General features: G+C 55.5%; 1 protein-coding gene across 3 annotated transcripts in view; it reads left to right on the top strand.

Moving 5' to 3' along the window:
- Tpcn1 (two pore segment channel 1) overlaps positions 1 to 26,509 on the top strand; it is a 56,892-nt gene extending 30,383 nt beyond the window's left edge. For all 3 annotated transcript variants that reach the window (XM_052755211.1, XM_052755210.1, XM_052755212.1), the window contains 25 exons: positions 2,645 to 2,821; positions 3,757 to 3,870; positions 4,453 to 4,583; positions 5,332 to 5,420; positions 6,463 to 6,497; positions 6,963 to 7,021; positions 7,254 to 7,353; positions 10,738 to 10,854; positions 11,078 to 11,202; positions 12,215 to 12,263; positions 12,614 to 12,677; positions 13,153 to 13,197; positions 16,573 to 16,629; positions 16,708 to 16,761; positions 17,074 to 17,146; positions 18,403 to 18,510; positions 19,386 to 19,457; positions 19,936 to 20,025; positions 20,912 to 21,027; positions 21,620 to 21,666; positions 22,275 to 22,343; positions 22,432 to 22,516; positions 22,990 to 23,129; positions 23,305 to 23,385; positions 24,233 to 26,509. In XM_052755211.1, the coding sequence (XP_052611171.1) occupies positions 2,645 to 2,821; positions 3,757 to 3,870; positions 4,453 to 4,583; positions 5,332 to 5,420; positions 6,463 to 6,497; positions 6,963 to 7,021; positions 7,254 to 7,353; positions 10,738 to 10,854; positions 11,078 to 11,202; positions 12,215 to 12,263; positions 12,614 to 12,677; positions 13,153 to 13,197; positions 16,573 to 16,629; positions 16,708 to 16,761; positions 17,074 to 17,146; positions 18,403 to 18,510; positions 19,386 to 19,457; positions 19,936 to 20,025; positions 20,912 to 21,027; positions 21,620 to 21,666; positions 22,275 to 22,343; positions 22,432 to 22,516; positions 22,990 to 23,129; positions 23,305 to 23,385; positions 24,233 to 24,361 (2,226 nt within the window). In that variant the 3' untranslated portion in view covers positions 24,362 to 26,509. The remainder of the gene's footprint in view (positions 1 to 2,644; positions 2,822 to 3,756; positions 3,871 to 4,452; positions 4,584 to 5,331; positions 5,421 to 6,462; positions 6,498 to 6,962; positions 7,022 to 7,253; positions 7,354 to 10,737; positions 10,855 to 11,077; positions 11,203 to 12,214; positions 12,264 to 12,613; positions 12,678 to 13,152; positions 13,198 to 16,572; positions 16,630 to 16,707; positions 16,762 to 17,073; positions 17,147 to 18,402; positions 18,511 to 19,385; positions 19,458 to 19,935; positions 20,026 to 20,911; positions 21,028 to 21,619; positions 21,667 to 22,274; positions 22,344 to 22,431; positions 22,517 to 22,989; positions 23,130 to 23,304; positions 23,386 to 24,232) is intronic.
- The last annotated feature ends 121 nt before the right edge of the window (positions 26,510 to 26,630 follow it).

Here is a 26,630-nt window from a genome sequence, read left to right as displayed (position 1 = left end):
CAACGACAGACTCTGAAAGACTCCAAAAAATGAAAACAGAAATCCAGGATGGGTACCTGACCTCTGTCCCCCACATGCATGTGTGCTCACGTAGCACACGCACTGATTAGAGGTTAATAGCTTGCTGATGACATCCTTACTTCCTCAAAGTTCTATATTATCTGAACTATTTTGCAAGAGAAGGCATCTTTTTGAAAATTAAGGGCCAGCAAAATGGCTCAGAAGGTAAAGGTGCTTGTCACTCAAGCCTAGCAACCTGATTTCCATCCCTGGAATGCTGGGGGAATGTAGACCCTGGGGAAGCAGTTGACTAGCCAACATGAAGTCTTAGGCTCAAACCTTGTGGTGGTTTGAAAGAAAATGGTCCCCAAAAGGAGTGGCACTATTAGGAGGTGTGGCCTTGTTGGAGGAAGTGTGTTACAGTGGGGGTGAGATTTGAGGTCTCATATATGTTCAAGCTGCACCCAGTGGCTCAGACCACTTCCTGTTGCCTATGAGTCAAGAGGTAGGACTCTCAGCTCCTTCTCCAGCACCGCGTCTGCCTGCACACAGCCATTTCCCACCATGATGATAATGGACTGAACCTCTGAACTGCAAGCCACCCCAATTAAATGTTTTCTTTATAAGAGTTGCCATGGTCATGGTGTCTCTTCACGGCAATAGAAACCCTAAGACAAATCGAATAATGGGTTTCAAGCCAGATGTGGTGGCTGAGACTGAGGCAGGAGGATCAGTGCAAGTTTGAGGCCTGCCTGGTCTTCATAGTGAGTGTATGTGGTTAAATCTAGATTCTGCATATAGAGAACATTTTTTAAAAAGGGGGAAAAAAAGATGTCTCATTGTTATTCCTGGCTTTCCCAGAACTCCCTCTGTAGACCAGGCTGGCCTAGAACTCGGAGATCCACCTGCCTCTGCCTCCCAAGTACTAGAATTCAGTGTGTGCAACTACACCTGGCTAAGACATCGTTTTAGTGATTTTTATTTTTCCATGTTGATTTACTGTGTTGGGGTTAGCATGTGTGGTGATCAGAGGCCAACTTGCAAGGAATTGGATCTCCTTCTACCATATTGGTCCTGTGGCCTGAACTTGATTCACCAGGCTTGGCAGAAGCGTCCTTACCTGCCAAGCCATCTTGCCTGACCCAGCCTCAGCTTTTTTTTTTTTTTTTTTTTTTTTTTGGTTTTTCGAGACAGGGTTTCTCTGTGTAGTTTTGTGCCTTTTCCTGGAACTCACTTGGTAGCCCAGGCTGGCCTCGAACTCACAGAGATCCACCTGGCTCTGCCTCCCGAGTGCTGGGATTAAAGGCGTGCGCCACCACCGCCCGGCCGAGCCTCAGCTTTTTTAACAGTAAAAAGTGTAATAGAGCTCAGATCCTAGTGGGTTCTGTTCTGTGCTGGAGGACTGTCCAGCTGAGGTCAGGGCCAGCTCCTCACTCCTGCAGCCATGCTGGACAAGGCCCAGTCCAGTCACTGGTGTGTGTGGGTTGTTGGCCCTGGCTGCATCGAGGGTGTCTGCTCCTGATGGCTTCCTCGTCTCACATTTGCCTGTTAACTTTCTCACTCACCCTTGGGTGCTGTGAGCTCCAAGGTTCCGGCGTCCTGGAGACTTGAACCCCAGGGAACTGAGGCCTGGGGTGGACAGTCTGTACACAAGCCCAGAGCCCTCTTGGGGAGCTGCGTTAGAGCATGTGATGTGGGTTCTCAGTCCATCTTTGTTAGTGGAGACAGCACCCCCGTCCCCTGGGTGGTTATGAGTCCTGGGGTTCAGAGCTGAGCCCTCCTCTCAGGCTCTCTCCAGATACACCTTCCCCACGAGGCTCCTGGACCTTCTGTGCCCCCGGAGGCCACGGTGAGATGGTGGGAGATGCCGCCCGGCACAGACCACAGGGCCTTCCGGCCTCCCCGGGGCACAACCCTGCCACTGCTTCCTCTGTCCGGCCGGCGGTTTGTCTTCTATTACTGATGAGGATAGCAGCATCCAGCTTCAGGAAAGTGACCGAGTCCCCTGTCAGCTACAGCCAAGTCCTCCCCAGAAGGGGAAGAGGGCCATGGGGCCGGCGGGGGCGGTTCCCAGTGTGATTGCTGCCCACTGCCTTCCCGGATATAGAAATCTCACCTGCCCTGTTCCCTGGGACATTGAGCCACTGGGGCCAGGGGAGGTGTGAAGGAATGAGGTCCCAGCCTGTTGTGGCATCTGTGGTACATCATTCATTGTGTGGGGCTGTTCTGTATGTCACAGGACATTGAGCGGTGTCCTGGAGTATAACCAAAGGTTGAAATTGGGGTGCTGCATCCTTCCGCATTGGAAAGCCCTAAGCACGGGAACTTTAGTCAGTGTCCACAGCGAAGGCTGGGGAAGCCGGGCCAGCCTGCTAGTTTGGCCTGTACGTGAGCGAGCCCTTTACTTGAGGCCTAAGAATTCATCCCCTGTAGGGATGGTACTTCTCCGTGCCCTCTGAGACATTCTAGTTCGGCAGATTTAAGGAGCATATCTTGAGCCATCAGACAGTGAGACTCACCTGTCTCCAGCCTGAACCGTGTCTTGGCCTCTGACCCTCTCCTACTTCCTGCCCCCCCCCCCCCCACCTCTCCAGCATGAAACCTCCGTCCACGCTCATGCGCTCAAGCTCTCCTGTCTTCGTAGGAAGGCCAGAACAATGACAAGTTCTTCACGCACCCCAAGGATGCCAGAGCGCTGGCGGCCTACCTCTTCGCACACAACCACCTCTTCTACCTGATGGAGCTGCTCACCGCCCTGCTGCTGCTGCTGCTGTCGCTGTGCGAGTCACCCGCCGTCCCTGCGCTCCGCCTCGGCATTTATGTGAGTGCTCTGTCTGGGAGAAGCCCTGCCTCGTCAGTCCTTCAGGGGGACCTCGCGGGAGGAACATTCTAGAAGACTCAGCCGCTCCCTGATCCCAGCTGGAGGAGGCGCCCTTCTGTTTCCAGTGACTCCATAGACAGACTGGGGCCTTGAGAGCCCACTCAGACCCATCTCACCTGGTCACCCTGTGCTTAGGCCTGGGAGAGCCACAGCTCACACGGGTGAAGCCCCACTGAGGGTCTCCCTGGGTCCTTCTCCTCCCATCCCACGGGGAAGCATAGAGTTTGCTGTTCCCATACCCCTCTTTTTAAAAGAATCACTTATTATTAGCGTGTGTGCGCATGTGTGTGTGTGGGTGTGTATATGCATGTGCACGTGTGTGCGCACGCGCACTCATGCCATGGCACATGTGTGGGGTTAGAGGACAGCTTGTGGGGTGGCTTCTCTTTCTATCTGTATGTGGGACCCAGGGGTTAGAACTCAGGTCACTAGTGCCTTTACCCACTGAGCCGTCTCCCCGGCCCTAGCTGCCCACTTAGATGTAGATGGCTGTTAAATTCGGTATCTTTCGCCTTGTTGTTTTGAATCCTGGTCTTCCTTCCCAAATGCCTTTTGTGGGTTTTTCGTAACTCCTGTGCAGCTCTCCCCAGAACAGCTAGAGCCTCGGACTCCCTTCTGACTCTACACCATGTGGGTTTGCATTTCTGTCTGTTGAATGTCAAGTTTATTCTTAGCTGTCCGGGAAAAGCTCTGTCTCCAAGGCCTAGTCTGGCATCTTGAGGTGTGTGTGTGTGTGTGTGTGTGTGTGTGTGTGTGTGTGTGTGTGTGTGTGCGCGCGCGTGTGCGCGCGCGCACACACCTTGGGTGAAGTCCCAGGAGAGGGGAGGTGCCGTGGATGGGCTCCCCGAAGATGACCTTCACCTCTCTGGCTGCAGGTCCACGCCACCCTGGAGCTGTTTGCCCTCATGGTGGTGGTGTTTGAACTCTGCATGAAATTGCGGTGGCTGGGCTTCCACACGTTCGTCCGGCACAAACGCACCATGGTCAAGGTAATATACCTGTCCATCCCACTGCAGCGTGTTCCCCTAGGTCCCTGTCACACCTGTGTCTAGGGTTCCATTTAAAATCCCCCTGGACCCAGCCTGTGCTCAGGAGTGTAGCCCAGTGAGCTGATTTGAATATGCTAGGAACTTACATGGGGAAAGTGTGCTGGTCTCATTTCATATCTAGCTGGAGAGAGAGTATTGTCTCAGAGAGCGGGGTTCGGACCCAGCTCTGTGACCTCAGTAGGACCATGCCCAGGGCCATGCGGTTTGTCTAGGAAAACATCCCCAAATGAGCCAAGCTGGGTTGAACTGAGCCCTCAAGGGCTCCCTGGTGCCATGAGGTTGTTGGGAGGGTACCGGTGGGCACACAGAGACAGGTGGTGTGTCAGTGTAGAGAGGACCCGCCTGCCAGCTTTATCTCAGGACACACGTCTGTCCTGGCTGCAGAAGGACTCACTGCAGCTCCTGCTGTTGAGAGCAGCAGAAACAGAAGGAGCCCCACGGTCCCTTTGGGCTATGGCCATCGGTGTCTGTGGAGGCTGGGTCAGTGAGTTAACCATGTTCTGCCGTCCCCCCCATCCCCAGACATCTGTCCTGATGGTGCAGTTCATCGAGGCTATTGTGGTGCTGGTACGGCAGACGTCCCATGTGCGGGTGACCCGGGCACTACGCTGCATTTTCCTGGTCGACTGTCGCTACTGTGGCGGCGTGCGGCGGTAAGGCCTGGGGCTCAGCGGCCAGATAGTCCCATGGGGGTTGCCTGGCCCTCCAGGCTGATAGGGAGGGGAGTGGGCAGGAGCTGAGTTGACTGGTTCCAGCCCAGTCCTTCTTCTGGGGGGGGTAGTGTCAGCGTCAATTTGAGGAGGGGAGCAGGTAGGCATTTCTGGGGAGCCCAGCGTCCTCACTCTGGTTGAGGCCCCTTCCCTGTCTTGGTATATAATCTCTCCAGCCCTACAGCAGTAACCTAAGGCTGACTTCTCAGCCCTGTCCTGCATGCTCCTCCCACCCAGTCCAGAGCCCTGAGCCTGAGCTGACCCAACCCAGAATTAAAGCCAGCCTTGGAGACTCCATCTGGTCACTTGGCCAGGGACCTGCTGATGGCAGGGAATGAGCAATTGATCCTTTGTGCCTGGAGCTAGAAACAACTATCCCGGGACTAGGTGGCTTAGTACATATATGTGCATGCGCCCTCCGATCTATGGAAGGTGACCTTGGTCCCCCAGGCCACACATAGCCTCCTATCATGCCTTCCTTCTCAGGGCACTGCCACCGGATGGAGGTGGCAGCTCCTGCCTTGGATGTCCCTGTCACCCACTCAGTGGAGGCCTCAGGACTCCTTAGCATTGGGACTAGGCGGAGCGTGGTGCCCTCCTGGGCACAGTAGGATGTGATTTGTTCCGGGTCTCATCTCCACCAGCATGTCCCCCCACCTGCCACCCCTTAGCCGGTTGTCTTCCTCCCCAGCAACCTGCGGCAGATCTTCCAGTCACTGCCACCTTTCATAGACATCCTCCTGCTGCTGCTCTTCTTCATGATCATCTTTGCCATTCTGGGTGAGCGCCCTGTGTCCCTCCGGTCACTCTCCAGTCACACGTTCCCCCATAGGCCACGAGGGCTGCGTCCCTCAGCAGCAGGGGCCTCAGTTGCTCCTCACAGCCCTGGAGGCTACAAACCTCTCCATCCTCACGTAGTGGGAGGGCCAGGGCAGCTGGGTCTCACGACTCTCAGTGTCCTGCCTCCGGCTGCTGAGTGTTGGGATCCCACGTGTGCTCGGCCAGCACTCTTGTCAACTCAGTTTGGTCATCTGTGTCGGGGCGGGGTGTTTTCCCTGGATCATAATTCTTTTTTTTTTTTTTTTTTTTTAATTTTATTGGTGTTTTTGCCTGTATATATGTATGTGTGAGGGTGGTGGATCCTGGAGTTACAGACAGTTGTGAGCTGCCATGTCGGTGCTGGGAACTGAACCTGGGTCCTCTGGAAGAGCAGTCAGTGCCCCTTAACCACTGAGCCATCTCTCCAGCCCCCTTGGATCATAATTCTAAGCCTCCTGAGGAAGGAAGGAATAACATCCCTCCCTGCCCAGAGCCTGGCTGCCTGTTGCATGACTTGGCTGTCACGTCCTCAGAGCGCAGAGACGGCCTATCAGCAGCCTGCATCTACGATCTAGCCCACAGATGTGACTGGTTTGAAAACTTTGCATCTTAAAAAAAAAATTTTTTTTTTTTTTTTTTCAAGACAGGGTTTCTCTGTGTAGTTTTGGCGCCTGTCCTGGAACTCACTCTGTAGCCCAGGCTGGCCTCACAGAGATCCGCCTGGCTCTGCCTCCCAAGTACTGGGATTAAAGGTGTGTGCCACCAGCTCTAGCCCTTTTTAAAGGCTAGACCTGACAGGGCCAACACTCATTCCCAGGTATCAGCAGGCTTGCGTACAGCACGTGTGTTCTCCAGAGTGCCACAGTCCTCACCACACCCTAGTGCCCTCCCCCAGCCTCCCCTTTGGTTCCCAATCATTATAGATCCCCCCCATCCCCATGCATGTGTGTGGGAGCTCTGCTGTAACTCCATTCTTGGTCTGTTTTTTTCTACCACATTCTAGGTTTCTACTTATTCTCCACTAACCCTTCCGACCCAGTAAGTAAATAGGTCTTGTTCCCTTGTTTTATGGGGAGGCTTTTCTGCCAGCCAGGGGAGCTGGGAGGATCCTGGCCATGTTAGGAGGGACACCCTGCCTGGTTTTGGGTTCCCAAGAGTCCCCATCCCTCAGACCTGGGCCACTGCTTTCCCTGAGAGCCGAGGGGCACCCTTTTGCTGTTCTTCTGGCCAAAGCTTCCAGTATCAGGTTTGGAATGTTGGAACATTATAGTAGAGAGTGGAGGAGGAGAGCTCACTGCAGGGACATGTGACACCCCGGGAAACAGCCCCTCACCCCCTTAGTTGGTAGCCTGCTCTCCTCTGCAGAGCTCGTGAAGCGCCGGCCTCCCTCCGTGTGCTGCTTCTCTGCTCTGATCCCTTTGCATTCCGAGGAGGAAGGGGGAGAGGTGAGCCCGGGAAGTGACTGTCCAGGCCTGCCCACACATCCCCACCCTTTCCTTGTAGTACTTCAACACCTTGGAGAACAGCATCGTCAACCTGTTCGTTCTTCTGACCACAGCCAAGTAAGCCTGGGCCCACTCCCACCTCTGGCCTCCGGCCTCGCTCCAGCCCAGGGCTGTCTCCTTCCTCCCAAGGTTCACCCTGCGGCAGTGCACACAGGGCTGAGGCGGCCGGGGGGGGGTGGGGGGGGGGGGGGGGGGGGGGGGTGGGGGGGGGTGTGGCTGGGAGTGCAGGGGAGCAGCCGTCCCTCTCGAGGTGCAGCCTTAGAGGTTGAAGGGACCCTCCGGCACGCAGCTTTCCAGATGTGATGATGCCCTCCTACTCCCGGAGCCCCTGGTCCTGCATCTTCTTCATCGTGTACCTCTCCATTGAGCTGTACTTCATCATGAACTTGGTGAGTGTCTGTCTTGGCTCCACTGCGGTCGGGGGGGCCCCCGGGGATGGAGATGTCAGGACACCAGGCAGGTGTGTCCCAGGCCCGCAGTCAGGCGTGGTGCCCCGCGGAAGGCTGTGAGGACTGCCGGCTTTCCCTGGCTCTGTGCCGCCGCCCTTGCTGTAGAGGGTGCTGGATTTTACAGTGGAGGCAGTTCTCGCCTCTGCATCCCTCCCGACTAACATTTTCCCCTAATGAAGCCAGCCGGGCACTGTGCGGAGAGGACTGTACACAGATGCAGGGCACACAGTGCTGTCATTCCGTCACCGTCACATGCAGGGGAGGCAGCCGAGAGTCAGGCCGACGACAGAGGGACATGTGTGCCCATCACCACACAGCTCAGAACCACCAGGAGCGTTTTCTGACGTCAAGACTGTAGCCAATACTAGGCCGAGACCCAATAGCAGAGTGAGCAGGAACCAGGGCTTTCCGTAGCCCTTCTGGTTTTGTGGTGCTGGGAATCGAACCCTTTCTGATGCTGGCCAAGCTCAGTACTCCTAGACCACCCCTTAGCCTGTTGCATTTGAGATTACAGGCATGTGCCACCACACCTATTTTTATGTGTTGCTGGGGTTCGAACTGGGGGCCTCGTACGTGTTAGGCAAACACTCTGCCAGCTGAGCCACACAACTCAGCTCTTTATTTGTGAACGTCTTAAAAACATCGTCGAGTTGGTCCCCACGGTCAGGCCCGGGATAGACATGGAAAGCAGGCTGGAGAGATGACTTAGTGGTTCTGTGGGCATCTACTGCCTTGGGAGAGAACCTGGGCCTGGTTCCCAGCACCCACAGGGATGACTCAGTTCTTCTGACCTCCAGGGGCTCCTGAACACACATGGTGCACATACACACCCTCAGGCACGTGTGCGTGAATTTAAAAAATGAAGAAAAGAAGCGAACACTCTCTCCCTGTGTGGTTTGGTGAAATCTGAAAATTTGCAGACTTAACAAAGAAATATCTTTCTTTTCTTTCTTTCTTTCTTTTTAATTGCTCAAATCACAAAGTAACACCAGCTGCTTCCTGTAGTGGTTCTAAGTTGTCATCCACTGAGAGGGGTGCCAGGAGAAGCAGATTCTCTTTCCCTCTGTTCTCGCCACAGTCGTAGGAGACTCAGAAACCCCGCAAGGTGAGGGGCCTCTCCCCTCAGGCCAGCAAGCAGCCCTACCTACCACGGATGCTGCCTGGGTCCCTCAGTACACCGTCGTCCAGTCACACAAACACAGCCCTCACTCACCTCAGTGGGGATAGGAGACATTTATTCTGGAACTAAATATGAGTGACCGTGGCCTGGGAACACAGGTTGAGGTTACCCCAAATCCTGTGTCCCGTGGTAGCGTTGCCACGAAGATTTGTTATAACAGAACAGTCATAAAATCAAGACACTCTTCAAATACTTTGGTGGAAACGCCATTACAGAAAGAGAAGGCGAGCCCTGCTGTGGACCTCAGGTGCCAGCTGAGGGCACTCTTAGCCTTTGGATTGGTGCTCTCTTTGTACATTCTGAAGGATTTCCTTAACAGCCACAAAGACGTAAGGTCACATGCAGAGGTGGGTAGTAAATGGCTATGAAGGAACTGAGGTAGTTTGTAATTAGGTTCGCGACCAGTCACATTCTAAGCTCTCCATGGTCTCCGAGGTTTTAGTCAGCCTGTGGTCAGGCAGGTGCATGTGCTTTCTGGCAACTTTTACCCCATACCACCTCCAGACAGCGCCAGACTCCACAAGCCAAGGGTTTGGTCCCCAAACTTCAGGCAGCTGTAGGTACCAGCGTGGACCCCTCTGCTTCTGGCTCACTAGCTGCATATCGGGGTTCCTGCAACCCCCACCTCAGGATCAGTTATTTCCTCAATGACTCACAGAACTAGGGAGATGTGTTTGCAGGTTTATAGTAAAGGAACTGCAAGGAGTCCAGATGGAGATTTGTATGGGCACAGTGGACACTCTCCTGTCCTCTCCCGACTTGCCCCTGCGGGAACCTCCCCACGTGAGGCTCTCTGGAAGCATCCCAAACTCTGACAGAGACCCCATTACATAGGCATGATGGGAGTGTGGACAGCCACAGGGAACTGCACAGAGAGAATGTGGCACAGTGCTTCCCGGTTGAACGGGCAAAGCCTGTCGGCCTCAACATTCCCCCTCCAGAATGAGGCGGGGCGCTGGGATGGGGAGGGTCTGATGACCAGAACAAGGGAAAGTCAGAGAATTTCTGTGTGGCAGGCACTGAGTCAGAACAGCAGGGAAGGCTCGGGCCTGGTGCCGCGTGCCTGTAATCCTGGCACGCAGGAGGTGGAGACATGAGAATAGCAAGTTCTAGACCAGCCGTGGCTACACAGTGAGACTGTGTCTCAAAAACTAAGGGAGAGTGCCCGTGTGCCAGCTCGGCAGGTAGGAAGCACTTGCCTACAAGCCTCACGGCCTGAGTAGGAGAGAACGGACCCCCACGAGTTGTCCTCTGACCTCCACATACACAGTCTAGCACTCACGCGTGCGCGCGCATGCACACACTTGCACACACACACATGCTTGCTTGTGTGTACACACAGTAATTACTTTTAGTAAGTTTTATTGGCACCCAGCCACGCTCTTGTGTTGACGCTCATCTGTGACTGATCTCCCCTTGGAACAGTCCCACCACAGGGTTGAGTAAACTTGTGACAGAGTCCGTCTGCCCACACCTCCTCAAGTCTGTCCTGTGTGGCCTGTGGTAGAAAAATGCTGGCCTTCCATCTACATGGGAAACAATGGGGGGTGGGGGTGGGGTGCAGTTTGAAGCAGCAAAAAGAACGGGAGCGTTTACTCAAAACAACTTTGAAGGACTGTCTGTCAGATCTTCCCCACCCTCTGTTTCCCCTCATTAGTAATTGGTTTTGCTCTGGGGCAGTTCTAGAATGTTCCTTCCTGGCATGCAGGCCTCTTCCTCCTCCTCATTATTCCTGGAGCCTCACGTGAAGCTGCGACTCACAAGAAAAGTAACCATGGGAGGAGGAGGAGGAGGAGGAGGAGGAGGAGGAGGAGGAGGAGGAGGAGGAGGAGGCGGCGGCGGCAGCGGCTCTAGGGTTGAAGTCCCTGCCCTATCTTTCCCTGACCAGCCAGGGGCCAGCTTCGGGGGGGGGACAGAAGAGGGGCCTGAGGAAAACCCGGTGACGGCGTCTTCAGGAGAGACATGTACAAAGAGCAGCAATTCGTGTCCTCGACTGTTCCAGTCCTGGGCGGTGCAGCCCACCAGAGGGTCTGCTCCTGGGTGGCTAGATGAGAAGCCCTGTCTGGGGGCGGAAGATGACCCCTGAGCCCTGCAGACCCACTCCACCCCGAGGGCAGCCAAGGCTCCATGCTTGTCCTTTACAGCTCCTGGCCGTGGTATTCGACACCTTCAATGACATCGAAAAGCGCAAGTTCAAGTCCTTGCTGCTGCACAAGCGGACCGCCATCCAGCACGCCTACCGCCTGCTCGTCAGCCAGCGGGTAGGGCAGTGGGGCTGAGCCGTGGAGGGGGACTTCATTCTCTCCCCTCTACCAAAAGCATCCCTTTGTGGCGTGGCAGAGCTGGCGACCCCGTGGCTGCCACACTGCCCATGGGAGGAAACGCAGGTGCCACAATGCATATCGGAATAACTGCCCCCGGGCACGGTGCCATCCCTGTCCTCCTGCCCCTGTGTTCCACCACACTGCCTTCCCTCTCCACCAGAGGCCGGCCGGCATCTCCTATAGACAGTTCGAAGGCTTGATGCGCTTCTACAAGCCCCGGATGAGCGCTAGGGAGCGCTTCCTGACTTTCAAGGCCCTGAATCAGAGCAACACACCTCTGCTCAGGTAAGAGCCGGGAGCCACGTGGGGCAGTGTGGCCAGCCAGACCTCCGCCCCTGTAGTGGAGCAGTTCTGGGCATGAGGAGGTGGGCTGCAGGGGGCGCCTCTGAGGGGTGCGGTTTGCACCGGAACTCTCGCGCGGTCATGTTCATTGGTAATCTTCGGCAAGCCCAGCTACAGTCCGCTTCAGTCTGGCTTGATTGAAAAGAAATGTTTGACGCTGGGTGTGGTGGTGGTGGTTCATACCTCTGATGCTAATACATGATAGCCTGAAGCAGGAGGATTGGAAGTTTAATGCCATCCTCAGCTGTGTAGTGAGTTTGAGGCCAGCTTGGACTATTTCAAGTCTTGTCTCTAAATAAATAATAACAGGAGAAGGTGAGATGCCTCAGTGGGTAAAAGCGCTTGCTCCTAAGTCTGATGATCTGAGTTTCATCCCTGGGACCCACACGGCGGGAGGAGAGAATCGACTCCTGAAAGTTGTCCTCTGACCTCCACAAATGCGTTCCCTACGCTCGCGCGCGTGCGCGCGCACACGCACATGCACACACACACACACACACACACACACACACACACACACACACACACACACACACACTGCATTCTAGCTTGGAAGGGCCGAGCCCCAGGATCTCCAGCTTTGGCGCTGGCCTTGAGGCTGGTAAGCCCTAGGCTGCTGCCCACTCAGCCGGGCACCACCTGCTATGGCAGTGAGGGCCCTCTGAACTGAGAGCACCACTCTGTCAGTCCCCGGAGGCCTCCGTCCCCCTAAAGGGCAGTGTTCCGGGGCTGTCTCTCCGGGGCAGAGGTGGTTAGCGTGGACTAAGTGGACTGAGTCATCCTAGCCCCTGGAGGACAGAGGCAATCAGGATGCTGCAGGTGACTTAGTGCTGGGCCCCACAAGGTGTCCGTCTTCTGTGAGAGGTAGCCTTGGGCAGCTGCGGGGAGCAGAGGCTTGAGTGTCACGTGCGTGACAGGCTTGCGTGTGACTGCCTTTTCACTTGGCTTGTGACAGCCTGAAGGACTTCTATGACATTTACGAAGTTGCTGCTCTACAGTGGAAGGTGAGTGTCGCCGCCGCACCCCCCCCCCCCCCGCACCCCTGCAATCCACATGCAGCAGATGGGGCAGGCACCTCAGCCACAACAGAGATCCAGACCCCATGTGACCCAGCCTTCCCAAGCTCACCCAAAATGCCAAGAATGGCATCCCTTCTCAGAGATGGGCCCTCTGCAAATATAGTCCGTGCATGGAGCACTATGGACACTCAGTCCCAGCTGTCCAATTTATCACCCAGATCCCTAAATGTCACCGCTATCCCCAGTAGGAGCAGGAGGCTAGCGCGTATGGAGGCCTGGGCTAGGCTCCGGTCCCTGGCCCTGACCCCGCCTCCCCTGGACCCTCTGCATTGTAGGCCAAGAAGAACAGACAGCATTGGTTTGATGAGCTGCCCCGGACGGCCTTCCTCATCTTTAAAGGTGAGTGTGTGTGTGAGCCAACTGGGAAGAGAGCAGTTAGCTCCGGAACCAGGAAGGGCCCAGGCCGGCCAGGCACCCGTAACGGGGAGATGCAAGTTTGAGATCGTTCTGGGCGACATAGCAGAACCCCGTCTCAGAAACAAATGGATAAGTAAAAGGAAATTAAACCAGATGCCCACAGCACTGTTCTTCATTGACTTGTCACCCTTTAGTTCAAGGCCAGGTTTTTGGTTTTCTTGTATTTTGGGTTTTTTCTGTTTTTTTGTTTTTTGTTTTTGTTTTTTGTTCGAGACAGGGTTTCTCTATGTAACAGACCTGGCTGTCCTGGAACTTGCTCTGTAGACCAGACTGGCCTCAAACTCAGAGATCCTCCTTCCTCTGCTTCCCGAGTGCTGAGTGCTAGGGTTAAAGGTGTGCGCCTGTGCCTGGCCTACCTTGGACATTCTAACTCTACATTTTTTTTCTCTTCAAACAGGAATTAACATCCTTGTGAAGTCCAAGGCCTTCCAGTATTTCATGTGTAAGTGTGAACCATCACAGCTCTGGGGCCCTGCCCTCCTGAGTGCTTTGTTCTTGAAGGTGGAAGGGAAGCGATCAGAAGGTGACCAGCATGTGGCTCAGGCACTGGGTTCTGTCCCCAGCACCCCACCAAAAAAAAAAAAAAAACAAAAAACAAAATTCTAGCCAGGCGGTGGTGGCGCACGCCTTTAATCCCAGCACTCGGGAGGCAGAGGCAGGAGGATCTCTGTGAGTTCGAGGCCAGCCTGGTCTACAAAGTGAGTTCCAGGAAAGGCGCAAAACTACAGAGAAACCCTATCTCGAAAAACCAAAAAAAAAACAAAAAAAACCCAAAATTCTGAGATCCAGGCACACCTGGATTACCATACTTAGTACATGTGGCAGTAGATCATATGTGGTCACTTCCTGGTTTTCTGGACTCTCGGATCAGTTCTCTGTCTCTCTTTTAGACCTGGGTCCTTCGGGACCACAGTGTTAATAGGGCTCTTCTTGTTTTAGTATGCCTCCTCTGCAGACCTGAGCCTGCCACAGTGGTTAGTTAAGGAAGAGCGGGTCTACTTTCTCTCTGCCTGTGTCCCTACATACTTACTGCATACTTACTACATACTTATGTCTAGATTCCTGGGGTCTGACACAGTAACCCTAGCCACGTGTGATTCTTAACATTTAAGCCAGTTGGGGGGAAGAAAAAAATCTAGCCGAGTATGGTGGCTCATGACTGTAATCCCAGCGCTTGGGAAGCTGAGGCAGAGTGATTGCCACGAGTTCGAGGCCAGCCTGGGCCAACTGCAAGACCTTACCCAAAGAAAACAAATTCAGGGGCTTGGAAGTACCACTTGGTGGCAGAGTGCTCGCCTAGCACACAGGAATCCCTGGCTCCATCCCCAGCATCACACAGTGGTAAGACAGAGAAACAATTCAGGTCCCCAGCACATTTCAATAGCCAGAAGGGATTGGGGGCAGCACCCTCAAGGAAGCTGTCAGACCTTCCATGGATTCCATGTGGCGGAGGAGGAAGTGATGTTCAGAGGCCACAGTTTGAGTAGTGTGCTCACTGCTTCACACTGACTGTTCTCGGGCTTTCCACAGATGCAGCCAGGGTCTGCTTATTTGTTTGTTTATTGTGTATTTATTTGTGCATGTGACCATTTTATTCAGAGGCTTGATTTAAATCAAGGAGGCAGAAACCCATAGGAACCGACCTCCTGAGTGGAGCAGATCTTCCTGGACCCTGTCATCAATAAAAAGCATGCCTTAGTCACTTATTTTCATATTATATTTATATATTTTTAATTTTTGAAACAGGATCTCACTCTGGAACCCAGGCTGTCCCACACTCTGTATTCCAGGCTGGCCTTGAACACAGAGACCTCCCATCTTGACCTCCAAAGCATTGGGGTCACCGATGGGAGACAACGTACTCAGCTGGATTTTGCCTTTTTAAAGATAATAAATTATGCTAGGTGTGGTAGCGCAGGCCTTTAATCCCAGCACTCAGGAGGCAGAGGCACATGGATCTCTATGAATTCAAGGGTAGCCTGGTCTACAAAGTGAGTTCCAGGACAGCCAGAACAGCACAGAGAAACCCTGTCTCAAATAACCAAAGAAAACAAGAAACAAAAAACAAGCAAATTATGAGTCTGTCTTGATGCTTCATTTTCAATCCCCAGGTGTTCACCTAACTCGCTACTCTGATATATCTCGATTCCCAATCTTAACACGAGGGTCCCCTGCCTCACAAGCATGTGACCTGTGTGTGGCCCTCGGTCCCAGCAACAGTCCCACCACAGGTGTGACCCTGTGATACCTGGAGCATCGCCTAGAGGCACATCGCTTAGTGTGCTTCAGGTCACCAGAAAGAGTTCTTGTCTATTATGTGGGCATGCTCCAGTTGGTACACAGCAGTCTTTTGTTGTTGTTTTGAGACAGCCCCGGCTGGCCTGAGACTGATAGAGCTCTGTCTGCCTCAGCTTCCCCGGGTGCTGGGATGAAAGGTGTGTGCCACCACACTGGTTTTCTCTGTTTCATTTTATTTTGGATTTTTAAGGGCTCCCTTCTTTCATTTAACTTTGTATTATAATTCGGTAGCCATATTTATATGGTTTCAAGTCAAATTTTCCAAATAAATTATATTCAAGTTAGTGTAGATTATATCCACTACCTCCCAATGGGTGACTTTTATTGTGGTTTATTTTTCTGTTGTTTAAAAGCTGTAAGAGGGCCAGTAAGGTGGCTCAGGGGCTAATGGAGCTTGTTGCCAAGCTGGAAGGTCTGAGTTCAGTTTCCTGGGACCCACATAGTGGAATAAGGAAACAAACTCACACAAGTTGTTCTCTGACTCCCACAGGCACCGGGTGACACATGCCCCACCCCACTTCCCACAAGTAAATAGTAAATAAATAAACAAGTCTTTTTTAAATCTCTAAAAATTGGACATAGTGGTAGAAGTCTGTAATTCCAGTACTCCAGGGGCTGAGGCAGGAGGATTGTCAGGAGTTTGAGGCTAACTTGGGATACATAGCAAATACCAGGCTAGTCAAGGCCACATAACAAAATCCTGCCTCAAAAAAAAAAAAAGTATATGCAAATAGCTTCCATCTTAAATACGTGAGCACACTTCGGGCACCTTTCCTTCCCCACTGTGGTGTGGATCAGTGGTTAGGAAATACATACCATTGCATAGTAACACACAGAGAGGGACCACATGGTCTTCTGACGTGGGTGGCGTGCCCTTTCATTCAACCAGTTGCTGACTCCCATCATGTACATATTTCCCGTGTCTAGGTGCTGGTCCTGGGGTGGTTCCCAGGTACCACAGTGCTGGGTTCGTACATGCATGATGTTACTGTGTTCATGCAAACATTTTGAAGGGAGAAGTTTATTTTATGAGTAGGAGTATTTTGCCTGCTTGTGTATCTGTGCACCACATGTGTGCCTGGAGCACTCAGGTCAGAAGAGGGCATCAGATCCCTGGGACTGGAGTTATGGATGGTTGTGAATCACCATCTGGGTGCTGGGAACTGGACCCAGGCTCTCTCCAAGAGCAGCATGTGCTCTTAACATCACACAGTCATTTCAGAGTCAGACGAGCCCATGCAGACTGAGCATCTGTGTTGACAACTTGGACTCATCTGAACATCTGAGCCCAGTTGCTATAGTGATGTAAACTGTGCCGTTAACCATCCCTGGCCATTTCCTAAGGGAATTCCCTGGGTGATGTTGGTCAGTAGTGAGAGCTCTAAGCAGAGCTGGGGATCCTTCATGAATGGTGTGTGGCCCGGACCTGCTCTGTTCACACCCTACGGGTTCCTTCCAATAGCCCTGTAGTCTGGGAGGCCTGTCCCTCTGACTCCCTCTCATGGCCTCTCTCTTGCAGACTTGGTGGTAGCTGTCAACGGGGTGTGGATCCTGGTGGAGACATTCATGTTGAAAGGTGAGCTACTGCAGGGGCCGCTCCCTGCCTTACTCAGGGCCCCTGGCTGACCACAGCCGCCACCTCTCTGTCTTCCAGGTGGGAATTTCATCTCGAAGCATGTGCCCTGGAGTTACCTTGTATTTCTTACCAGTAAGTGTGCTGCGTGGCCCTGCCCGGCTGCTGGCTTAAACCTGGCTGTGGGAGCTCTGCCTGGCTGTAGCATCGCATGGCCCTTCCCTAACACAGAACCTTAGAGGACCCCATCTTAGAGGTTTAGTCTGACCTCTTTACCCTGTTTCAAATCTCTTTACTTCTCACAAGGCCCTCTACCATGTCCCTCAGCCTTGCCTCTAGCTGGCCCCTTCCCCATGTCCCTCAGCCTTGCTTCCAGCTGGCCTGTTGCTCACAGAGGGCTGGGGAGAGAGCCCAGATCAGCCCCTGATGACTTCCCTCTTGTCTTAGTCTATGGAGTTGAACTGTTCATGAAGGTGGCTGGCCTGGGCCCTGTGGAGTACCTGTCCTCTGGATGGAACTTGTAAGTAGGGCCTATGATCACCCTGGGGCTGAAATGTCTATACCAGCCATCCTCTCCCCACCCACACCCAAAGGGCAGGCAGCTCTGGGGACACACTTGAAGGGTCAGAGGACAGCAAGTTCTGTCTGCCTGACATTCAAGACTGGTCCCCAGGGCTGGCTTTCCCTAGTGATCGAGTTTCTTGTCTTCCATTAAAACTACAATGGCTCTGGGCATGGTGGCACATGCCTTTAATTCCCACATGCACTTTGGAAGCAGAGGCAGATGGATCTCTGTGAGTTCAAGGCCAGCCTGGTCTACATAGTGAGTTCCAGGACAGCCAGGGCTACATAGAGAAACCCTGTCTCAGAAAACCCCAAACCACAAGGGCCACAGAAAGTGTCACCTCCTGTTGGCTGGCAATGAAAAAGCCATGTGGCAGAGCTGGTGTGGAGGCACAGGCTTGTCAGCCTAGCACTCAGGAAGTAGAGGCAGGAGGATCAGGAGTCCAAGGTCATCCCAGCTGTACAGTGTTTGCTCCTAGCCTGGGCTATGTGAGACCCTGTTTTTAAAAATGGAAAGCAAATGAGAAGGACCACGTGGCCTCACTGTGGCTCTGGAGGTCCCGCGCCCTCCTTGAGTTAAAACTAATTCAGCTGTGAAGTCAGGCAACGCTCGCGAGAGCTTGGGTCATCAATATGGCCCCAGTCAGAGCAGGGAGAAATCCGTGTGCTGGGACACGGCTGTCATGACCACTGGGGATGGGATAGAGGGCGTATCACTTGAGCCCAGAAGTCCAGCGTCCGCCTGGGCAACACAGAGACACCATATTAAAGCACAGAAAAAAGAACAAAGGATGGGCTGGACATACTGAGTGGAATCTTGTCTAACACACGTGCGTCTCTGACACTGTCATCGGAGAACAGTGTGGCGTGCGCCTGCCCGCTGTGTCTTGAGTCCCGCCTTCGGCTCTTCAGTGTGGTCGGCCATCCAGGGGCTCCTGAGGCCAAGGCTTCTGCCCTGTGCTTAGAGCAGTGCGGAGTCCACAGAGACATGGGCCCTGGGGTCAGAGTGCCAAGGCTGATGATGCTCAGGCCCGAGCTGTGGCTGGGGGATGGCCCGCTGGGGGACGTTGTCCTGTGTACTGTGGACGCGTGCACCGCCGTGGCTGGTCGGGTCTCTGTGGAAGCCAGCTAAGAGCGGGGCTGCCAGAGGAAGTGGCGGGAGGGGTCTGGGATGTCACTGACCCACTCACTGGCTTCTCCCCCTGGCTCCAGGTTCGATTTCTCGGTCACAGCGTTTGCCTTCCTGGGACTGCTCGCACTCACACTCAACATGGAGCCTTTCTATTTCATCGTGGTCCTGCGTCCCCTTCAGCTGCTGAGGTGACCTGAAGGGCGTGGGGATGGGCAGTGGGCATGGTGGGGTGGGAATCCTTGGGACTAAGCCAAGAGTGGTGCCAGGGCCCCCGTCTCTAGCGTGGGCTCTGCCGGTTAGGGGCACGCAATGCTCCTGATGGGCAAAACAGCCCAGCCTGCAGCCCGGGGAGAGCCACACCGCCTACTTGCCCAGTCTTTGGTCAGAGTGTCTCACCCTTGAGGGACTAGAGGGACGTCCCGGGCCATTGATCTTCCCCGTTTCAACCTCCGTTCTTGGGCACTCTGCCCCTCGTGTCCCGTTTTTCGGGTCCAGGGAGGCCCCAGTGAAGCCCCACTTGCCTCCATGCCTTCGTTGGGGCTCGGCTCCTGGAGTCTCACGAGTCAGGGCTGCCTTGACCGCCTAGGGCCGCCTACCACATCCCCCATTCCGCATCATTCCTTCCAGGCCAACTAGAGCAAGTCTACTGTGGCCCGTGCCTTTTTCCCCTCCCGCTTCTTCCTGAGGGTCTCCGAGTGTGACTGTGTACGCTCTCCCCTAAGCTTGTCATACTGTCTGAGCTGCTGGCTTCATCCGTCCACTCCAGTCGGGGCACTCACTGGCTGTATTTTTTTTTTAAAACCACATAATGCAATACGAGGCTGGCATAATTTGCTTCTCCGAGGGTCTTGGCCCGCCCCAGTGTCCTGGGTCTGCCCCATCCGGGGCCACAGTTTAGGAGTCTTGAGGGAAGTGAGCTCAGCTTTGCAAGGCTTCTTCTCAGCCTCGTCTTCCTGTAGGGAGAGGAGAGCTTGCAAGGTTCTGGCCCATCTGAGGAAGTGGGCTGCGGCCATGCCCCTGCCTCTGTGGTCCCGGCAACACAGTGTTTTCTCTCATCGCTCAGGTTATTTAAACTGAAGAAACGCTACCGCAACGTGTTGGACACCATGTTTGAGCTGCTGCCGCGGATGGCCAGGTACTGCCCGCCTCTCGGCCTGCAGGTCCAGGCAGTATGAGGCTTGTGTAGGGAGGGGTTCAGGGGAAGCAGGAACAAGGAGGAATCCCAGGAAGGCTGGACTCGGGGGTCCGGGAGGGCTCTTCAAAGAGACAGAACCTGGACCATACAGGTCCCCTCGGCAGCACTGGCCTGGCTCAACTGTCTAGTGGGGAGGGCAGGGGGCTGTCAACTTAACCACCTGTGTCCTGCCTTCACAGGTAAGGGGTCACCTGTGAGCCTACCTTCACAGGTAAGGGGTGCATCTCTGGTCAAGGGGCATCTGTCCCTAGCGTCCCCCACCATAAGCCACGCGGCCCCTCCCCTGCAGACACTTTTCGGTGGTCACCTGGCCAGGGCTAGGGGCATGCCTCCCGCAGTCAGTGCTGGGGGACCAGAGCGCGCTGCAGCTACCGCTGTCCCCACCCCCCCTGACTGCCCTCTCCCTCTGCCTCCCCAGCCTCGGCCTCACCTTGCTCACCTTCTACTACTCCTTCGCCATCGTCGGCATGGAGTTCTTCAGCGGGCGACTGTACCACAACTGTTGCAAGTATGTGGCATGGGTTGGCCGGGGGCCTGCGCGGCACGGGATGCACTCCTCGGCTGGGCACGTAGAGCCGAGTGACGGTCTGGGAGCCAGAGTCCCCCCATCCCTCGCAGAGCTCAGGGCTCATTTGACACACCCCCTCCCCAGAACCAGAGCAATCCTCACCCCTAATAACACTGTCCAGGAGAGGCTAGGACCTCGTAAGAGACCGAACAGATGTGACCATCGCAAGAAGGTCGTAGGGATGAGGGATGAAGAGCGAGGTGATACCGCTATGGGCCTGCCCCGTCGCCTCCCCTCCCCTCCAAAAGGAAATGAGCAAGATCCGCTATCACCGTGTCCACTTAGGACTGGCCCACGCGTCCTTAAGCACTGATAGGTCACCAGTGACCCTGGTGTGTATCCAGCCGAGGGCTGCACCAAGAGCCCACGATGATGCTCACCATAGGGCTCCAGTGCACATTCCAGACCTCCCGTCAGGGTCCATGTACCCAGCAGGCTGGGGCCTCAAGACACAGCCTTGCTTCCCAGGCTCTCTGGTGGCACGGGCACCTATCTTTTACAGATGGCAGCATGGGTTCTAACAGAAGAATATAAACCTGGGGTGTGGCAGACAGGGTCCCCTCCAAGTGGGGCAACTGGATCAAAGCTGGGACACGTGGGCAGTGCTCCAGAGAAGCCTGGGAGGGCAGAGAAGGCCCCCATTTCCCACTACCTCCAGCTCTACCTTTGTGGGCTGCAGACATGCCCGGTGATTATGCATAGGGCAGGATACGGGTGTCACTGAGTGACAAGGAGACCCCTTAGCAAGAGCTTGTTCTGCATGCTTGTCCCAGTGAAGGTGGCTGGTCAGCTTGTGACCCTCCGGCCCTCTTGTCCCTCTTCTTAGCTCCAGTACGGTAGCTGACGCCTACCGATTCATCAACCACACAGTGGACAATAAGACCAAGATAGAGGAGGGCTACTACTATCTCAATAACTTTGACAACATCCTCAACAGCTTCGGTGAGTCCTGGGGGGGGGGTGCGTTCCTGGCCTCGGTCCGCCTCAGAGCTGCGTCGGGCCTCTCCGCCCTCTCTAGCCACTGGGCAACCTTCCCGGGGTCCCCTGTGTTCATAGCAGTGCCATGCTGTTGGGGAACGGGCAGATCCAGGCTGGCTCAGGCACCAGACCTCACAGTGACAGAGAAGTAAGAGGCCCTAGCTGGAGGGTGCAGTGTCAGCATGGCACCCCTTCAGTGCCGTCAGAAGGAACCCAGCACAGCAGTGCATTTCAGCAGTCGAGCAGCCCCTGGCCACGGTGTTCCTCTCTGCTCTCTGGTTCCTTGCAAAAGCCTGATGATGGGAGGGATGTAATGCCGGGCATGGCCTCTCGGAGGGAAGGGAGAGCCCCTCTTGCTCCCATCATATACCCAGTTAAGTCCGCCGCTCACGCCCCACCACCAGCCTCAGCCAGACCTGGTTCCCCCACGGGCTCTTCAGGCAAAGGGCACACCTTTCGGGGGATAGGTTGGGTGGCAGGAGCCCCTGCAAGCAGTTGCTCTGGGACAGAGAGGGCCTTTGACATTGGCCTGAGACGCACCCCACTTCCCTTGCAGTGACCTTGTTTGAGCTCACGGTTGTCAACAATTGGTACATCATCATGGTAAGCTCTGGGCCTCCCCGCACCTCTGTCCTCTCTTGGGGCCGGGATGCCTTTCTCTTCCAGTCCCCACAGGGTGGGGAGTCCTTTAGCAATGCTTTAGTGGACGGCCCCAGTGTGCACACCAGCCCTCGGCTCTGTGCTGCTGGCCGTCTCCCTTCCCCCATGCACCGTGACAGCCCCCGGGTATCTGACCCATCGGACAACGATGTGACGTGCCGGGCCCTGTGGTGTTGTGCCCGTATTGTCAGCCGCTCCGCTTGGGAGGCTGAGGCAGGAGGATCACTCAGTCCACAGACTCTGTCTCTAAGTGAAGAAAAGAGTGTGTGGTGAGGGTGGGCGGGTTGTTGTCCCCCCCCCCCCATTCCTTAAATTCTCTCCAGTCGAAGACCGTCTGTGCGGACCCAGGCTCCAGACGGCCGTGCTGGAGAGGGCTGAGGGCCGATGTTACAGAAAGGAACACTCAGACCCAGGGAGCACGAGGCCCTCGCCTCGGTGCCCCACGCCCACGAGGAGGAGGGCCAGGGAAGAGTTGAGTGTCCCTTGGCTTCGGGCCTGGGCTGACAGACTGAGGAGGTGGTGGCTGTGGACTCACTCACTGCTCCCTCCAGGAAGGAGTCACCTCACAGACCTCACACTGGAGCCGCCTGTACTTCATGACCTTCTACATCGTGACCATGGTAGGTTCCCCCCTGGGCTGCAGTCTCGGAGAGGAAGGGCCTCATCCAGCGGGCCCATGACACCCACACGCCGCCCCTGCCCGCCCAGGTGGTGATGACCATTATCGTGGCCTTCATCTTGGAGGCCTTCGTCTTCCGAATGAACTACAGCCGCAAGAGCCAGGACTCGGAAGGTCTGTGACGGCACCGCGCCCACCCCGGGCCCTGGCAGCTCTCGTTGGCCCGTCTGCTGCACTCTGCTGTCCCACTGACTGTCCCCATGCCTGTTTGTCCCGACTGCTTTTGTGTTTTAGCTTGTCTGCCTAGGTCTCATTTTTATCCATTGGTAAAAAAAAAAAAAAGTCTAATAGCAGAGGGGCTGGGGAGATGGCTCAGCGGTTAAGAGCACTGGCTGCTCTCCCAGAGGTCCTGAGTTCAATTCCCAGCACCCACATGGCAGCTCACAACCATCTCTGTGAGTCTGAGGCCAGCCTGTAAGCTGGCCCCTGTAAGCTGTTGGCTGGACATGACTTCCTGGCGCATTAGCGAGGGGAGGGGAAGGAGGGACCATGGGTGGCTGGGACAGGAGCGGGCGCAGACTCCACCGCAGGGGTGGAGGTGGGTGGGGAGGGGAGTGGTTATGGAACCCAGCTCTCCCCACCCTCAGTGGACAGTGGCATCATCATTGAGAAGGAAATATCCAAGGAGGAGCTTCTGGCCATCCTGGAGCTTTATCGCGAGGTGCGAGGCGCCTCCTCGGACGTCACCCGGCTGCTTGACACCCTCTCTCAGATGGAGAAATACCAGGTAAGGGGCCCTAGGCGCCGCAGTTGCAGAGGGGGAGGGGCCCGCCCTCTCACGCTGGTGGCATCCTTGCAAGTGTCAGTGGGGTAGGAGCAGCCTCCGAGGTACAGGCCTAGGGCCCACGCGAGTCCCTGCCTTCTGCAGCTGTGTATACCTTACAGCCTGTGTTCCTCCCTAGCAAAACTCCTTGGTGTTTCTGGGGCGGAGATCAAGAACCAAAAGTGACCTGAGCTTGAAGATGTACCAGGAGGAAATCCAGGTAGGGGCTGATGCCCTGGGAGGGGCCTTTCTGGTGGAGGGCATGAGCCTGCTTGGCCCTCCTTCCTCGAGGGTCTCTGGGACTTCCTACCCAGCAGCTTCATTAACACAAGAAAGTTGTGGTTGGCTTCTCTATATGTGGAGGCCACTGAGCGATGGTGTCACGGACCTCACCCCCAAGTGACAGGACAGTATGCCTCGCAGAGCCCGGGGGCAGGTGCCCAGGATCACTACAGGCACCCAGAGGCCAGGCAACTCCTTCCTGTTCTCTCCCAGGCTGCCCAGCACACTCCAGGCTTCAGTTCCCCCTCTGCTAATGAGGGGCACAGCTGTGGGCTGATTCTGGAGAATTCTTTAAGCTCTGAAGGTCTATGGCTTGGGTTCTGTGTTTTAAAATAAGGGGACCTGTTTAACACTGGACCTAACCCAGTACCCCAGGCCCTAGGAGCGCCTGGCTTTCTGGGTAAAGCTGAGCCGTAAGCGATTGTTTCTAAAAGGCCCCTGTGGCCCCTCAGAGGGCAGCAGAAGCGGCGTCTGAGTGAAGGTGACACTCTGCCACGCACAGCCTCTGGGCCTGGGACCTGCAGAGCCCATGTGGGCCTGGCTCAGGCCCCTAGCAGTTTTGTGGCTTTTTTTTCCTTTGGGGGCCATTGTCCCTATCTCCCAGGTGGTGGTGGGGTGTTTATCTTGGTGGGTGGGGCCCTGGCTCTGCCTCAGCCGCCGCCAGCCTCTCACCCCGCAGAGGCTCTTTTGCTGTTCCCTTGTGGTGGTGGGGGGGTGTCCCCCACTTTAGCTGGGGGCGTGGGTTGGAAGGCCAGCCACCCCAGCAGCACTCGCCTCTGCTCTAGGAGTGGTACGAGGAGCACGCCCGGGAACAGGAGATGCAGCAGCAGCAGCAGCAGCTTAGGGCCAGCGTGCCCGGCCCCGCGGCCCAGCAGCCCCCTGGCAGTCGCCAGCGCTCCCAGACCGTCACCTAACGGGGTCTCTCATCAAGCCAGCTCTTCTATGCAATAACACCATAGTATTATGTACTCCAATGTATGGAAACCATGTGTGTATGCAGACACACCCATATATATGCACATATTTACACAGAGACAGGAAAAGACTAGCCAGGGCCGGTTTGAACCGCCTTGCTCTGTCTTCCTGAGCTTCAGAAGTCGGCTTTGGACTAGAGGACCAGGCCTGGCCGAGCTCTTCCTACCACGGAACACTCTGGAAGCCCTCTTCTCAAGAAGCCCCTTAAATAAGCTGTGCCATCTCAGCAATGGCAGCTTTTCCCGGGGGGCACACAGGTGGGGGACCTCCCTGCTGCTGCCTCAGGCTTCATCCCTGCATTGTCCCCACTGGTCCCCGCACCCATCCCAGGTGTCCGGGTCCGGTATCGGGGATAAAAACCACTAGGAAGAAGAAGCCCCACATCTGCAGGATGGTGTCTGTAGATGATAAAAGGGCTAGAAGTTCCCTGCGGGATCAGTGCCCGGGACCCCGTGGGAAGCCTGGGGGAGGCCAGACACGTCTAGTTGGGCCTCTGCTGGACAGAGATGGCACCAGACAGTAACGCACACTTTCTCTCCGGCTTCTAGTCTTCTCTTGTTGCTACAATCCGGGGGTAGCTAGGCCCAGCAGGAGGAAGCCAACAGGAGGCCCCAGGGTACACGGAGTCCCTTCTGCAAGTCACCTCCTCAGCAGAGTTCCGTTGAGCTGGTGCTGAAGGCAGTCCCCACCCACCCCCTTCTTCATAGGTGCAGTAGCTACCGTGGCTGGGGAGGGAGCCGGAGCACGGGACCCTTACTGCCCATCACCCGCAGTCCCAGGCGCCACCACATCCACCACACCAGGGGTAGCTGCTTTTCAAGGACTCTGAGGCACAATGAGGAGGCCTTCTCAAGGTTCTCATAAGCTAGGTGGGTGGGGGAGGAGGGTCCGGTGAGCATCCAGCCGCCTCCACCGGTACCTCGTGGGAGTTCTTTTGACACCTCAACAAGGCAGGGACAGAGCTGTGGTCACTTATCCTACTGTTCTGTCCACCAAGGGATGAGGTGCAGAGGTAGGAAGGCTTGGGGAGAGCTGGGAAAGCATCTCCCTCCCGTATCCGCCTGGCACCCCGGCCAACCCTGGCCTTCCATGCCTGTTGCCTATTGGGACTCAGAGTGGGCAGGCATAGGTCCCCTTCATGTTCTCCCGGCTGCAGAAGAGGACAGAGCTTGGCCCAGCAACCCACTCAACTGACCCTGGGGCCAGGCTGGAAAGCGGGTGTTTTCACTTTAAAAAAGCACAGCCCCCCCTGGGAAAACCACTGGTTCCCACAGGCAGTCGGGAGACTGGCAGAGTCCCTTCAACTTTGAAGGGCTCTCGGCCTGCACTGGAGCTCAGCCTGGACTCCGGGCCACAGCCCTCTCTCTAGAGAAGCAGCTTCCTTTGCACAGCTGGGTGCCTTAGCTTTTGTGTATGAGCGGCATTTTGGAAGCAGAAAGAGGGGAGGCCTCTATAGAGGGCCTGGGGCCTCAGAGCATCCAGCCTGGTTCTAGGCCTTTACTCTGACCTAGGAATTTTAAGCACCCCTTAGCCTAGGGGAGCAGGGCCCAGGTGAGGGGACTGGTCTTAGGCCTAATATGGAGGCACTAAAAGCCCTGGGTTTAGCACATACCACCCAGGTGTCGGAGGGAGACAGGGCTGGTAGCCAAACTCCAGCCAGTGATGTCGACTGGGGACACCTGTCCCTGCAGGGTCACCTTGGGCACTCCAAGCTGACTCTCAAACTTGTTAGCCAAGCAGGGGACAGACCTCACTCAGGCTGTGAGGAAGGACCCTGGGACCCTGGCTAGCCCAGATGCCCCCTCCCTCAATTCAGCTGAGTGGGGACAGGCGGCTCTGTGTTGTCACAGCCTATCAGGGGTAGCTGTGAAGCCGTGCTTCTTCCAGTGAGGCAAAGGCACGCTGTGGGAACACAGTCCAGCCCCTCCTCCTTGCTTCCCCTCCCCCACCCCAGCCTTACTCTACACCATGCAGACAATCATTTTGTATGGAGGAGCCACGTCCGAAGGTTTTATACAGTGATTTGTTACCTAGAAACCCACTGTGCCCAGATTTCTGGTGTGTCAATAAAGAGCCTCTGCTTTGTAGACATGGCTGCAGCCTTTGACTTCCGGCTCGTGGGCGGAAGCGGGGGGGGGGGGGGGGGAGGCCAGGAGGGTGACTACTGACCCCACCTCAATCCCATCCAGCCTTCCGGTTATCTGCCCA

The sequence above is a fragment of the Peromyscus californicus genome, unplaced genomic scaffold (assembly GCF_007827085.1).
Source record: "Peromyscus californicus insignis strain IS unplaced genomic scaffold, ASM782708v3 Scaffold_2__1_contigs__length_46816999, whole genome shotgun sequence".
NCBI classification, from domain to species: Eukaryota; Metazoa; Chordata; class Mammalia; order Rodentia; family Cricetidae; genus Peromyscus; species Peromyscus californicus.
This window is presented reverse-complemented; position numbering and strand designations above follow the sequence as displayed.